The 15,632-nt window shown below is 44.9% G+C and overlaps 1 protein-coding gene across 9 annotated transcripts in view; it reads right to left on the reverse strand.

The window, feature by feature from the left end:
• Positions 1 to 15,632, reverse strand: part of TNIK (TRAF2 and NCK interacting kinase) — a 349,621-nt gene that overhangs the window by 88,681 nt on the left and 245,308 nt on the right. For all 9 annotated transcript variants that reach the window (XM_005886580.2, XM_005886579.2, XM_005886584.2 and 6 more), the window contains 3 exons: positions 14,477 to 14,652; positions 9,938 to 10,004; positions 4,955 to 5,159 (listed from right to left, as the gene is read on the reverse strand). In XM_005886580.2, the coding sequence (XP_005886642.1) occupies positions 4,955 to 5,159; positions 9,938 to 10,004; positions 14,477 to 14,652 (448 nt within the window). The remainder of the gene's footprint in view (positions 1 to 4,954; positions 5,160 to 9,937; positions 10,005 to 14,476; positions 14,653 to 15,632) is intronic.

Here is a 15,632-nt window from a genome sequence, read left to right on the forward strand (position 1 = left end):
TTTAAAAAAACCCCAAAAAACTTCAGGTGACAGAACCAAAGCAGTATGCTATCTTTCAGGTAGAACTGGTTGTTTTATCACTGAACAATGTCATATGGTCTTGAAGGGCACTGACTGAGACCCAGGTGGCTTAAAAAAATTAACACAATTCTCTGGAGGATAAAAGTTCCTACCATGGAGCAAGTTGGCACTCCTGGGATCAATTTGATTCATTCCTGTGACTTAAATATACTCTTTCCAAAATGAAGTATAAAAGGTCTTCTGCAAATTGAAATATATATATCTCACTAGTATCATCTCAAACCCTCGAGCAGAATCAGGCATCACCATAAACCTTCTGCTCAAGGTCAGTGTCTGCAAAGATGACCAGAGTGGGTGTCCCAACACCTCCTGGCTCCTAACTCTGTAGTAGAGAATAAAATAAGTTGTGTCTTGTCTAGGCCAAGCAATGAAAAAGTTTATTGGACTGAGTAAAATAGAAGAAGCCCTCTACATGCGCTGTCTCACTATTGCTGGGCTCATTCCCCCGAGCTGGGTTTAATCAAGTTCCTGGAACTTAGTTATAAATTGTACTTTGTCATTGGACACAGCTGAGAGTCTTGCATTCACCATTTAATTGGCTTGAAGCCACGTCGTTTCACAAGCTGAAAAATGACTACCTTCACTGTACAAAGTCCTTCCAAGAGTATGCAGATACTGATTTAGAACCACGCCAAATCCACGTGGTGACCCATAAATAGCAAAGGACATGCAGGGCTTCCTTAGAAAGCCCTGGTAGGAGCTGACATCTGAGATCACCGAGGAAGACAATGGCTTTTACCCTTTCTCAGGGTAAAAGGCCTCATGTAACCAAAAGGACACCCGAAGGGCCTTTATTTGGAAATGGGTGTGTATTTCCCAGCATGCCTACACAAGCCTGCCTGCCCACAGCAATGCAACATTTGCAAGTCTACCTATATACTTTAACTGCTTCCATGTGACGATGTAGTTCAAGTTCCTACTCAGAACACCAGAAACTCAAGTTGTTACCCCAGGCCAGGGCATCAGACCTGGATGGGGATCCAGCAGGAGAAGGACACAGGAAGGGCGCCCCTGGTGTCAGAGACAGTGCTTACTTAGAGGTTCAGAATTTACAGCCATCTGAGCTTCCTATTTCTTTTTCTTCTCTATTGAGCAATAGGGACAAGATATAGGATCAAAAAATAAAGCAGGTATAATCTCTTGAAGTCCTGCAGGCACGAGCATTCCTGCTTCTGGTGAGAAGTCAGGGCTTGTGCACACGGGTGCACAGAGCAAAGTGTCCTCACGCATGCAGTCGCCTTCTGTGCAGGTGGCGACTGACAGGGTGTGTTCCCAGGGATGCGTGTGCCCCCCTGAGTCTGAACGCTGACCTGCATCCAAGGGAGAGGCTACGGAAATGCCACCAAAGAAGAGATGTGAGGAAGCCTCGGCGGTGGCTCTGACTGGGAGCAGGAGAGCCAGAACCCGCTCAGAGATGAGCACCGAGGGGTGCAGCTTCCCTGCCCTGGCTCCGAAATCCTTGATTTCTCAGGTAAAAGGCCACTGAAGGGGAGGCCAGGTGAAGACTATGGGAAAGCACGCTGACCATGGCTTATCAGCGGTGAGGCAGACGGGTGCAGCGACAGCACTTGGGCTCCAAAGTCCGACCCCTGGCTTTGGAATCTGGTTTCTTTTGAAGCCGTGTGACCTTGAACAAGTTATTAACCTCTGTGAGGCTTGGCTGCATTATCTTTAGACTGGGGTGGCTCTGAGGATTAAATGAGCCAATTCGCATAAAGTGCTGAACAGAGTACCTGTCCTATGGTAAGTGCTTCATAACTGTTAGGAATGATGATTCTGGCAACTTAATAAAAAAACATTTAAAGCTCAAATAAATCAAACCAGGTAAGAGGGAACAAAATCTAAAACATCAAAACAACAACATAATACAATGCATCCTTGGAAAAGATGTTGCATTAATTAAGGATCTAGGTCCAAGAGCCGAAGGTCTTTTAGTCCTTACGTTTAAGTAAAAATAAAAGGAAATGTGTGTGTGTGCATGTGTGTGTGTGTGTGTGTGTGTGTGTGTGTGTATCCATGCACATGTTTGCCTTCTTCAGCATTTCAAATGGGATGATGGGGGATTTTCTAGGGTTACACGGTAAGTATTTTAGCCTCAAATGCAGTGTCACAAATCACTGCACAAGGAGCTCACGGATGCAAACAGCTAAGGTTTTCATGGTGTGATGCTCCAATGACGAGGCGGTCTTGGAAATGCTCTTGGAAGGAATAAACCACAAGCCAGGGAAGAAAGCAGGAAAAGCAGGATTTGGGGGCAGTGCTTAGCTGGGGAGAGGGGTTTGACCAAGAATCTAGGGAGTAAACCTTTAATCCAAACAGCAGTGGCCCTTGGTCCTCAGAGACCAGAGTGCCTGGAGGAAACGGTGTGGCCCTTGGCTGGAGGCCAGTAGAAGCCAAAACTGGCCTGGGTGGGCTGAAGGAGGTGACACCAGGGCACAGCTACAAGGACGTGCCAGACTTCCACTATGTACCCAGGTGAGTAACCACAGGTGCAGGCAGCTCCCCTGTTGCACCACGCACTTCACTTCTGAGAGCTGCCTGACCACACCCACTCTCCCATCCCCCTGCCTCTGCCTGCTCCTCCGAAGGTCTCTGCCCCTCAGCACTGCAGTGCCTCTTTCTACAACAGTGTAAGTCTCAGACTAGAAGAAGGTGAGCTTTAAACTTCTCATGTACTGAGTGTTCTTTTCTTTAAAAAATAAATTTTTATTGATTTCAGAGAGGAAAGGAAAGGGAGAGAGAGAGAGAAACATCAATGATGAGAGAATCATCTAATGGCTGCCTCCTGCAAGCTCCCCACTGGGGATTGAGCTCACAACCCCGGCATGTGCCCTGACCAGGAATGGAACCATGACCACCTGGTTCACAGGTCGATGTTCAACCACGGAGCCAAATTGTTGGGCAATGTGCTGAGCGTTCTGCACACAGACGATATTACAGACTTACATACTTAGCTGAGAAAGAGCTTCCCTTGCCTACTGCTACCTGCAGAAGCCCACAAGTTCCGATTTTGAGGATCACAGTTCAAAGCTCTGATACTTACTAGTATGTACATTTACCATTTCAGGGCCCTAGGTCAGTGGTCAGCAAACTGCGGCTCGAGAGCCACATGCAGCTCTTTTCTTTGGCCCCTTGAGTGTGGCTCTTCCACAAAATACCATGTGGGAGTGCGCATGTACAGTGCGATTGAAATTTCGTGGCCCATGCTCAGAAGTCGGTATTTTGTGGAAGGGCCACACTCAAGGGGCCAAAGAGCCACACATGGCTCGAGAGCCACAGTTTGCCGACCACTGCGCCTAGGTGAACAATGGGATCAGGGAGACCTGGTGTGAATCCCCACTTTGCACTTATCTGCCCTGCCACATGGAACTAATTACTTCCCCTCCCTAAACCTCAGTTTCCTCCGGCTAAATGGAGATTATATGCACTTTGCATGGGAAATGATGAATAAATGCAAAGAGATAATGATAGGAGATAAGATCTTGGATATAAGCAAAGTACCCCACCCGGCCCCTGACACACAGAAGTCATTCAATAATTGCAACTGTTGGACAGTACTGCTGCTGGTCTGCATATTAATATTCCAGAGACCTAATGAGGTTGATGGGATTCATTGCAAACTGAAACTGAGGCCTGGATGAGCCATTTAAAAAGCAATCTGCTCCTGCTGTCTGCAATCCGCCCCCCTTTAACGGCAGGGGCCACTGGACAGTGCAAGTGAATGCTGTAAACAGTTAACGGGGAGCGTGACAGTGTTGGGAAAACTGTAAAATTCCTGCCCCATTACTGCGCAGTTAGTGAACCTTCTATCTGCCATCCAATTTCCTCTGCTCGACCGGTTTCCTAATTGTCTAGAGTATTTGATGTATCTGGCACAGGAAGGAGGCCTCAGAGCAAGGTTCTGGGAAGGAGGCTTTAATAAGCGTCTGGTCTGTAAGACCACAAAGGAAAGAGCCTCAGCCAGGACCGGCCATGCCGGAGGTATGGTTCCCCACAAAAATGAGAGCAATGCCTGCAGGTGAAGGCAAGTCTCGCCCACAAACTGGAAGACGCGCCCCGGGTCACAAAGGTGTCTGGAAGGCCTTGCAACTGCTTTCCCCAGTGAGCAGAGGAATAACAAAGGAGTGTCAATAAAAGCAGGCCCTGCTTCTCCATCCTTGTCAGCTCACTTACCTGCTTATTCACTGTGGTCTAGTTAACACCTATATTTTACTTCTTAGTCACTGACTCATTCATTCATAATTAGTTCATTCATTCCACAAATGTTTATGAGGCACCTGTGTGCTAGGCACTGTTTGGGCCATTGAAGATATATCAGGGATAAAAGGGACAAAATCCCCTGTCCTCAGGGGCTTAAAGCCCAGTGGAAAGAGACAGGCAGATGAAAATACTTACAGAGAACGTGTAAAGGTGATAGGAGATGTAAAGATAAGAAAGCAGGGAAGACAAGGACATGCCAGAGAGAGGAGTGTGATTTTAAGTAAGGTGGTCAAGGAGGCCTCACTGAGAAGGTCATCTTTTATTTTTAAATATATTTTTATTGATTTCAGAGAGGAAGAGAGAGGGAGAGAGAGAAACATCAGTGATGAGAGAGAATCATCGATTGGCTACCTCCTGCATGCCCTCTACTGGGGATTGAGCCCACAACCTGGGGATGTGCCCTGACCAGGAATCGAACCAGTGACTTCTTGGTTCATAGGTTGAGCTCAACCAGTGAGCCACACCGGCTAGGCAAGAAGGTGATATTTGAAGGTGTGTGTGCTCCAAATAGGCTAGGCCTGACCTCAGGATGGGATCTGGGCCCACAGTGGATACCCAGGGAGTGACCCCAGCCAAGAGACGTGGAGTGCAAAGGCAGCCGGAGCATGCTCACCTCCTCCAGCCGCCGCCGCTGCTCCTTCTGCTCCTCTATGCGCTTCTGGCGCTCGGCCAGCAGCTGCCGCTTGTGCTCCTCATTCTCCCGCTGCTGCTGCTCCAGCTGCTGCCTCCGCAGGGCCTCGGACCGCTCCTTGTTGGCCAGCTGCAGCCGCAGGAAGTCCCGCCGCAGGGTTGACTCTCCTGGTAGGTTCAGAATGGAGCTGTGGGCAGGACAGAGACATCAGGATCCCACATGGGGCAAGAGCAACTGCTACCATGGGTCTTGGGGGAGGAGTTCAGGGCAAATAAATCACCCATCTAAAGGAGCCACTCGCTCAAGCACAGGCTCTTAGGTCCTCCACTAAGTATATTACTCACCCCCAAAAGAAAGAGAGTCAAAGTAAGAGACTAGTGTCCGGACGCCCTTTCAGTTGACTACTGCATACACATGCTGTCACCCTCCCTAGAGGGATGTCTCATTCCTAGAGGCCACACTGCTCTCACCCTTGTGACATGGCAAAGATCTCTTTCTAAAGTCTTTAGTGTGTGTGCAAGCCCTGAACCCCAGACCAGCTTATTTTCATGTTTAAGAAAGGCAAGAACAAAGCCAGAAAATAAAAATTAATCGGGAGCTGAGGGAACCTACTCTCCTTAGAGTACAGGTCACCCTCACTCACATCACCTCCTTGACTTCTGCACCAAACCACAGGAGGCAAAGGGCAGGCTGCTCACGTGAAGATGTGATGAAGATGTGATGAGCCAGGGAGGGGAAGTGTGGAGCCAAGGTTGACAGAGCAGGACTTGAACCCAAGTCTGCCAAGTCCGAGGGTTCAGGACTTGTCTTGTGTGCCGTCCCCCCGCCCCCCAGTTAAAGTGAAGTTAAGTGGTTTGGTTCTGGCCACATGCAACTGGGACTTCAACCAGCTCACTGATCCTAGATTCCCTTTAAGAACTGTGAGCCTCAATCCACCTCTCTTGCAAAATGGCCATTAGGCACATGCGTGTGCATGTATGTGTTTGTATGTGCATGTGGCAGAGAGAACAAGGGGGGCAGAGGAACAAAAAAACACTGGTAATTGAGGACTGTCCTACTCACCACCCAACTGCATGTGTATAACTCAAAGTCACAGACACAACAGCCTAACAGACAGGTAGAAAATGGCTCCTATCTATACTAATAATAGAGGAATATGCAAATTGGCTGGGACGCCATCATGTAACGACCAATCAGGATGGGGGCGGGGCCATGGTGGAGAGCTCTCAGCATCCCTGTGCTGGGGGTCTGAAGGGTGCAGAGAGGAAGGGAGAGCAGATAGGCAGTTAGGGCGATCAGGCCAGGAGGGGAGAGCAGATAGGCAGTTAGGAGGATCAGGCCAGGAGGGGAGAGCAGTTAGGGCCATCAGGCCAGCAGGGGAGCAGTTAGGGACATCAGGCAGGCAGTCCGGTGAGTGGTTAGAAGCCAGTGGTTCTGGATTGCGAGGGGGATCCCGGATTGGAGAGGGTGCAGGCTGGGCTGAGGGACCCTCCCCCACTGTGCACCAATTTTGTGCACTGGGCCTCTAGTTTGTTCATACAAACCTAGCCCTTTTAATCTTTCTGGCAGCTCTCACTTGAAATAAATACATTAAATAATTATTGAGTGCCTACTACACAGCAGGCTCTAGTGGATACAGTAGGAGGTAACCAAATTCTTTCTCTAGAGTTATCTTCTTGTGGGAAAGACTGAAAAATAATTAGGCAGACAGACCAATTACAAATAGCATAATTTCAGGTATTGATCAGCTCTATAGAAGATAAAGTGTTAACAGTTTATGAGTGACAATGGCAAGGGTGCTGGGGTAAAAATTAGGGTTCTGCTTTGGATAGGGTGATTAGGGAAGACCTCTCCAAGAAGGTGACAGTTGAGCTAAGACTCAAATGATGAAGAGTCAGTCATAAGAAGAGGTAGGGAAGAATCCTTCAGGCAGAGGAAAAGCAAGTACAGCTGAGCCCTGAATAACACAGGGGTTAGGTGTGCTCACCATTTCCTTGTGCAGTAGAAAATCTGTGTATAACTTTGGACTCCCCCAAAACTTAGTTATCACTCAATATCCATCGGGTATTGGTTCTAAGACACACCCCCTATCCCCTTGCAGATACCAAAATCCAAAGATGGTCAAGACCCCTGTATAAATGGCATATGTCAATGCACATAGTCAGCCTTATGTATCTGAGGGCCTGAGCAGTTCAAACCCGTGTTAAGGGTCAGCTGTGTAGAGGTCTCTGGTGGGGACAGGAGTGGCCTCTTCAAGTAACTGAGCTCCAGCTGGTCTTTCCAAGAGCAGTGGGTGCTGGGGGCTAATTCCAGCAGGTCATAAATGCAAGAAGTTCATCAAAAGGTTGGTGGACCTTGAGGCTTCAGCAGGGCTGAAGATATATATTATTGCCTGCTGGAATGGCCGAAAGCATTTCCCCAAACCTAAAAATCTGCTATATTATTGCTTGCTGCCTGACAGCCGAAGGCAGTTCCCCCAACCTGACAAAGCCTACTGTATACCAAACCTTACCTTTGATATGTATATGTATGTTTTAGGGCAATTTGTGTTAATAAAAAGCTGGGGGGTCCAGAGATTCAGAGAACTTGGTTACTGAAGCTAGGTCTCCTCTGACTCCCCAAAATGCCTTCCAAATTCATATTTCATGTCTAATCTCTTTATTAATTTACTCGCAGCCCCTTTTCCAAATTCCTGAGCCATTCTAGATGCTGAGAAACACCCCAGCAAGAGGGAATGACAGGGAGAGTGGTAGAGGAGGTCAGAGAGACAGGCCAGTGAGGGCAGAGCCACACAAGGAAAGATTAAGCAGGAGAGTAATATGATCTGATTTGTTTGGCTGCTGAATGGACGACAGTCTGCAGGGGGTAGGAGGACAAGCAAGGCCACCAGCTGGGCTGCTACTGAAGTGGCTCTGGGGTGGAGACCTCAGGGCGGGAGTGGCGGGGATGGAAGTTGGGAGAATCATTTGGAACAGAGTTCATGAAATCTGTTGGTGGATCTAATGGGTGGATTGAAGGATGACTTGCAAGTTTGGTCTTGGCACCTGGGCAATGGTGGTGAGAACAACTGAGATGGAGCATGCTGGTGGGAGGAGCCGCTTTGGAGGCACCTGATGAGGTGATCATTCTGTTCTGGAGACTGGATAGCATGCTATGTGAGATACTGCCAGAAAATGACATAAAAAGCCTTTGTTTGTGACATTCCAGACAAGAGACAGTGCTTGGATTCTACTAACAATCCTCCCCTAAAATGCACAGCCTTTGTGTAGAACTCTAAAGCGAAGCCCAAATGACAATCCTTATCTACGCAGGCCACCTGCTCTGTGCAAAGGCAGGGGGCCGTCTGGACCCTCACGTGCACACGAGGATGCTGGGTCAATGTCAGGTGATCTGAGCGGCATTACTGACTCCATCATGAACTCGGTGTGTGACCAGGTTGCCACCCTTGGACTGTTACCTCATTTCTAAAATGAGATAACCACTGTCTCTTTCTACTTTTCAGGATTTCATGAAGATTATTAATTAGATGTGTCCATAAAACAGGACTTGGAACCTAGTCTTCAGTGTGATATAATGACATGTTACAATTATAGAAATGTCAAGGCATGGCTAGATTGGCTCCCTAAGTGACTGCTAACATGCAGTTTAGCAAGCATTAGTTAAAAGGGGCTTTTTCAGATCTCTAGAGAGTGATCAGAATGATTGACACGGCCGCCTGGGTGAGCTTTGGAAAATAGTGTACAACTTCTCTGAAAGCAGGGCATTTGGTCCTTGGCTTCACAAGAATGATCATTTGCCATGTCACTACTTGACAGTCATCATCTCAATGCAGCTAAGCTAGGGGTGGCCAGGATGTTAAGTATCAGCTGGAAGGAAAGAATTATCTTTCAGTCTTTGACCTTGAGAAGTCCTGTGGCGTGAAACAGAGAAAAACCAGGTGGCCCAGCAAGCTCAGTCCCACCTGCCCTGTTCTGGGTATTTTGGCAATAATCCAGCTGGGTAGGTCTGCGTTAGCTCCGAAAAGGAACCCACCAGCTCATCCTAGTAGTGAATGAACTGGCCCCTTCCTTGGTCAAGAAGCTCTGCCTCCACAGTATGGGAACTGCTCCTTCTCCGGGAGCACTGGGTTCTCCTCCTGGGATGGCTAATGAATGAAGACCCACACATCCCAGTGATGTTTCTACTTGTGCATTTTCCCCATTTAATCTCACCTCACAGGAACAGCGTGCCCACCATGATATGTGTGACTGTGCCCTGGGCTCACCAAACTGCCGCCAGCTGAATTCTCTCACGAAAGAGAGATCCTGGCAGCGTGAGCACACTGGCATTAATTATTTATAAACACAGACTAGAAGAAAGTTGGAATCAAAGTCAAGTGAAATTCAAAATGTAGAGATGATAATAATTAAGCAGCACTTGATTCTGGGGTCTGACACATGACAACAGGAGTGGGCATGAAAGTCTCTATTTAGGGTTCACCTCTAGAGTGTAATTTGATTTTCTGGAAATTGTTTCCTCTTGGATTAGGCTGTGGTGAAAATGCCGAGGCGTGTGACAAGAACAGTGGCTGTCCAAATGGGCTTCTCAAAGGTATGAATTGAATGACTCACATTCAAAAATACCACTTAGGTCTCCAGAAAGATGTAGTTTTAGGTACTTTTAGTTCTGTATCACCCAGATAATTGCCTGCTGCCCATTCTACACATTACAGATGTGAAGAAACAAGGCCTTAGAATAGGGACCATAAATCGTGGGGAACAAGGTAAAGAATATGCTGATTTCCACATTTCCATGAATCTGCCTAGGGAAATTTTCCCAAATGAATGAGCATGTTTATAGGCAATAAATTAAAGAAGACCATCATGCTGGGATTCTTAAAAAAATGAACCTATAAATCAATAGGAAGTGAGTCACAAGCACAATTCAGAATGTGGAAATGAGAAGACGTGGCTCTTCCGCTCCTACCTGGGCTCTCCTGAGTCATTCTCCTCCTCTTCTTCCTCACTTCCACTGTACTCATACTCTGTCTCATCTAAAGAGAGACGCACAGAAGGTTAGTGCATAAAAAGGAAACTTAGCCCTGTGAAGCCCAACCTCCTCATTTCATATATAAATAAACTGAGGTCCAAAGAGTTGTCATTAATGCTGAGCTGCGACAGGCTCCAGACACCCTGAATTGAGCTCCAAAAGTTCCCATTAGCTGCATCCAAGTACATGGAATTAACCACATCCAAGCCTGTCCCACCTGACTCAAGATCGCTGTCTCCAATTCCCGGTGCTCATACAAAGGTGAAGACAAGGAATTGAAAAATCACCTTTCGGTTTGTGTTGACTCACAATATAGAACCACCTAAATGAATCTTTCATTGGCCCAGTTAACTTATTGTCAGTTTTAATAATTTTTCAAGTAAGAATTTTAATATGACTTATATGGACTCACAAATTGCCTTTAGATATCATGATAAATATCAGGAAGAGACGTTTGGCAGTATGTGCTATTAAAAAGATAGTTAAATGTGTTTTGATTGACCCTCTGGGGACATCCATTTAATTCAATTGTATGTTAGGTTAACATGCAATAATGATTGAGACTGAGTCTTTGCTTTGCAGGAGATCAAATATGTTAGGTTAACATGCAATGATTGAGACTGAGTCTTTGCTTTGCAGGAGATCAACATTTAATGGACAAGACGGATAAATAAGTAATCAGAGTCCCTGTGACTATAAAGAAAGGGAACTAATCTTTGTTGGGTATCTCCCATGCCACTCACCATACTTGATACTTTACCGATGTTCTCCTATTTATTTCTCATAACAATCCTTCAATATAATACCCACTTTTCAAGTGAACACACTGAGATTATAAGACCAATGTCATCTCATGAATAAATCTGGGATTTGGATTTAGAACGTTCTCCTATTTATTTCTCATAACAATCCTTCAACATAATACCCACTTTTCAAGTGAAGACACTGAGATTATAAGAGGTTAAGAAATACGACCAGTGTCATCTCATGAATAAATCTGGGATTTGGATTTAGAATTCAATACAAACTTTTTCCAATTTTAAAACTAGTGTTCTTTCCAACATAGTATGTGCTAAATAGAAGTACATAAAAATAGCAACGCGATATCAGAGAAAGGATCAGCCGAGTCCACTGGTCATGATGGGGACATGAAATCTTTGGGGAGGAAACGAGGTGGGCCTTGGAAGGTCAGTGGGCCGTTTCCAGGCAGATGGTAGCTGAAAGTGGTGAAAAAGGGCATTCTAAGCAACATAACCAACTGACAGTATTACAATGCATGGCATATTCAGGAAACAATGACATGAGTGGTGAGATGTCTGGGTGTGAGAAAAGCAGATGGAGTGAGAAAGGCCAGCAGGTCTGATATATATAAGGCTTGCTGATCCTAATATAAACCATGCTGAGAACTCTTCTGCAGGTTGCTTTTGATTTTAAGCAAGGAAGGGTAGTGTCACATTACTATTATCCTTTCATAGCTGTGGGTTAGTAATTACCACTTGGAAAATATTTGTGTACCCCTAAAGGAACTAAAACTGCAATTTGGTTATGTTACCACCAGGGGCATGCTGAGGACTATAGCATCCTATATAATAAAAGGGTAATATGCAAATTGACCCTAACAGCGGAACGACAGGTTGCTATGATGCGCACTGACCACCAGGGGGCAGACACTCAATGCAGGAGCTGCCCCGCTTCATATATTTAGGCTACTTACATAGAGAACTTTCATAAAGTGTTTCAATATTCTACATTAAAAGTTTAATATTCCCAACTTTCAAGAAACAGAGTTCAAAGTAAAATACAGAAAATTTATCTATTAAAGGTAATTATAGCAAGGAAAAAAGCACCCAATTAATCCAATTATTTTTACTCTCTAGGGTAAAACCTTCATTTATCAGGCTTCTTAATTGTAATACTTCTCCAGAATCTGGTTTGATTGCTTTTATAACACTGGCTTAAATTAGCATGTATCAACATATTTTAAGGAAGAAATAATATCAGGCAAAAATATCATAAAGCAATGAACATTAAAATTGTTTGATTCACCCGGCCGGAGAGGATCAGTTAGTTGAGCATCATTCTGTGCACCAAAAGGTTGCCGGTTCAATTCTCAGTCAGGGCACATGCCTGGGTTGTGCGTTTGATTGCTGGTTGGGGCACGTACAGAGGCAACCTATTGATGTTTCTCTCTCACATAGATGTCTCTCTCTCCTTTCCTCTCTTCAATAATAAATATAAAATGAAATAAAATAAAAAAGTATTAGATTCTATGGTGGTTACCAAAGGGGTAGGGGAGTCAGGGAAGGTAGAAGAGGGTAAAGGGGTCAAATATATGATACTAGAAGGAGACTTGAGTATACCTACTACCAGAACTCTTCTCTTCTACTTTGCAAAGAAGGAACACATTAAAAATAGTCTTTTTTTCATGGGATAGAGAGTTCTGATTCACATTCCAGAGTTTATATCAACAAAATGTGAAGACAACCCAAGACACACACTTTATCCATACTTACAGGTCAGAGAGTTCTCAGAAAGTAATCCTGGATGGTACTGAAAAATTATTGGTCCATAAAGAATCATGTACATAAGAATAGCCAATCTTTATCAAGTATGTCTATGTGCCAGGCATTGTATGAAGCAATTTACATGTACCATCACATTTAATCTTTGCAACAATGCCAGGCAACACTAATTATTGTAATAAACCCAGTTCTATTTTAAAGATTAGAAAACTGGGGGAAGTTCACATAACTATCAAAGAGTAGAGCTAGAATCTGAACTTAATATTTGAGTCTGAAAACAAAATTCTGAGCACTTAACCTACTTTATGTACCCACAGTAAAAGAAATTTCCTTTTTTAGAGAAGGTGGCCTTGAATGGTTGCATGTCTGACATACCACCCTAAAATATTTCCTTTAAAATTTTGACTTCACAGAGTGGCCCATGACCACTATTAATAAGTAAACAGTTGAAAAAAATTAGTCCTTCTTGACTATCACTTAACCTATTTCTTTTCATGCCTAATTCCTCCAGCTTGGGCTGCCCCGCCCCCAGCTCCTTGGTTCTGATTGACACCTTGTCCTTCTCCATCACAAACAACTGGAGGTGGACCTCCTTTTGGGTTGAGCCTCATAACCTCCTGCTCTGAACCTAACCTGATCACACATTTTCCCGAGTCTCTGACTGGCAGCAAAAAAGGATCTCTTCTCTCGAACCTTCACGAGGATTTCCCCTCCTCTCCAAGCAAGCCCTCTGCTGATCTCTCCTCCGCCTAATCTTGACTCCTACATTGCTCAGCACCCCACTCCCTGGGTCCCTGCTCATACCTTGCCACATTAGATATTAACTTCAGAGAAGAAGGAAAACCAAATAAAAAGAGAGCAACCCTGTCCTATGCTGCCCATCACCTTCCACTACTCCTTCTGGATTGTGAAGAACAAAGGAGAGAGGTGGAGAGGATCGAGGCGAGGAAAAGCGTATCACCAAGTTCCTCCCATCCCCATCCCTGGCCTGCCTCTCTATTCTCCACTCCCTGCACACTCAGTGCTCACCTTGCCAGCTCTATACGGCCTCCTTACTGCGACTTCACTGCCAGCTTCCCCCTCTTCCTCCCCCCACCGCCCCCTGCCAGGGAGAACTCACCTGTCTATCCCCTGCATCTCTCCCCTTCATTCCCTACCTCAACCTTCCTACCTCCCAACCCAAGTAGTCATAAAACCTGCCCCAGACCACATGCATGTTTACATTGGTCAGGATGCTAGTTAAGGAATTTTTATTAATAGCACACACCACAGTCTCTGCCTCGTAGTTAAGGAATTTTTGAGTCTCTATCCAAACAGTCCTAGGACCTCAAGTTTGGACTGATGTCCTTTCCAATGATGTAGTGAAAAAACAGTGTGGTATAACAGCCAGAGCCACGAGAGATAAGTTTTTGAATCTATAAATAAGAAAGTGCATTAAATGATCTTCCAGCTTCAAAAGAAAAAAGCCTGGCAATCTCTTTTATATCACTGAGACGATAAGAACATTTATTCTGACTTCCAAATAAGTAAATTAGAAACGAGCCTCAGTGCACAAATTCTTTAAATGTTGAAGACTGCCAGTACCGAAAAATGTCAACTAGATTTTTTAGGTTGTCTGTCTTCTGTAGATCTTTAGTCTTCAAAACATGAATATTCATTTGAATTAAGAAAACCACTTGTCATATGAAACCACTTCATAGTATCACTCAACACGACTCTTTGTTCAGTGCCTGGAAAAGGTGGTATTTCTCTCAGTTCTATTCTCTCATGAAAGATCCCATTCAGCAGTCTCACCCCATTGATGCCCACAGGCTGTGATCTCAGAGGCAGCCCCTCACACGAAAGAACAATGCAGGCCCATTAGAAATCCCCACAGTCACCTCCAAATACATCAAGAGCGCAGGGCTCACTCCATCTTTTGTTTCCCTTGCTGAAATACAAATGTGCTTCTAACCTTTCTCGCCTCGCTTCTTCTTTGTTCTGTCGATATGGTCCTTGAGTTGAATGCGGACCTGTCGTTCGTTCGGTTGGTCTCGTATAAATGGGTGCTTCATCAGCTGCTCTGTCGCTGGTCGCTGGCTGTGATTCTTTACCAAGCAGCTCTCAATAAATGACTGAAATTTTTTTGACCTGCCAGACAAAAGAGATGGACCACAGATTAAAAGATAATCCAAAGAAAGGCAAACTTACATTTTTTGAAATGCTACAATAAAAAATTAGAAAAAGGAAAATAGGTCCAATCAGCCAACGTAGAGATCAACCCATCACAAAGTAGGTCTAGCCCTTTATTAGGTACAATGGGGTATAAAGGCATCATCACCATCAACACACAATTCATACCATCTATGGCAGTGATTATATGTGAAAGTATTTTTTTTTTTTTGCACAGTTCATACATAATATCTCACAGAAAACCAACAGGAATCAGAGAAAGCAAGAGCCCATTGGGAATAATAACTGGAAGTTCTATGGGAATGAGAGAACCACAGCTGGGTCTTAAAGAATCAGGAGGAAATCACTCTGGGGAAAGGACAGTTCAGGGAGGTATAAAATCCGTGAAAAACTCCAGTTGGGAGTGAGCACACTATCTGTCAGGGGACACTGAGGTGAGATATCTAAATGAGGCAGAAAACGCAAGGTGGAAAAAGTAAAACCAACGTTGGATAGAGGAGTCCATTTTGTAAAAATGGGCAAGATTCTTCTATGGGAAAGTGAACTTGATCTGGCAAAATTTTTAACTGGTAATTTCAGAGTCACTTTTGAACTTTGCTTTCCAATTAAAACAGGATGTATGTATAAGCTTGTTATCAACCCACGGACTTAGAAACTTCACTTTAAGGGACTAAGTTCATACCCAGAAGCAAATTACCTCCCTTTAGGAAGGCAATATTTCCTCAAAGATAAACCCTCTGCCACAGACACACAGGAGCAGGGGAGCGCTGGTGAGAGGTACCACACCAATGATTAGGGCAGCAGGTCGAAATTAATGGACTTTAGCTATGATTCACGAGCGGAAGTTCCAAGAATTTCCAGCATGATAAATAATTAAGCTCATGACTCTATAGCATGCCTGTCCAAGGTGTTCCATTGCTAATACGGCACCTCAGAGA

This window comes from Myotis brandtii, unplaced genomic scaffold (assembly GCF_000412655.1).
Source record: "Myotis brandtii unplaced genomic scaffold, ASM41265v1 scaffold99, whole genome shotgun sequence".
NCBI classification, from domain to species: Eukaryota; Metazoa; Chordata; class Mammalia; order Chiroptera; family Vespertilionidae; genus Myotis; species Myotis brandtii.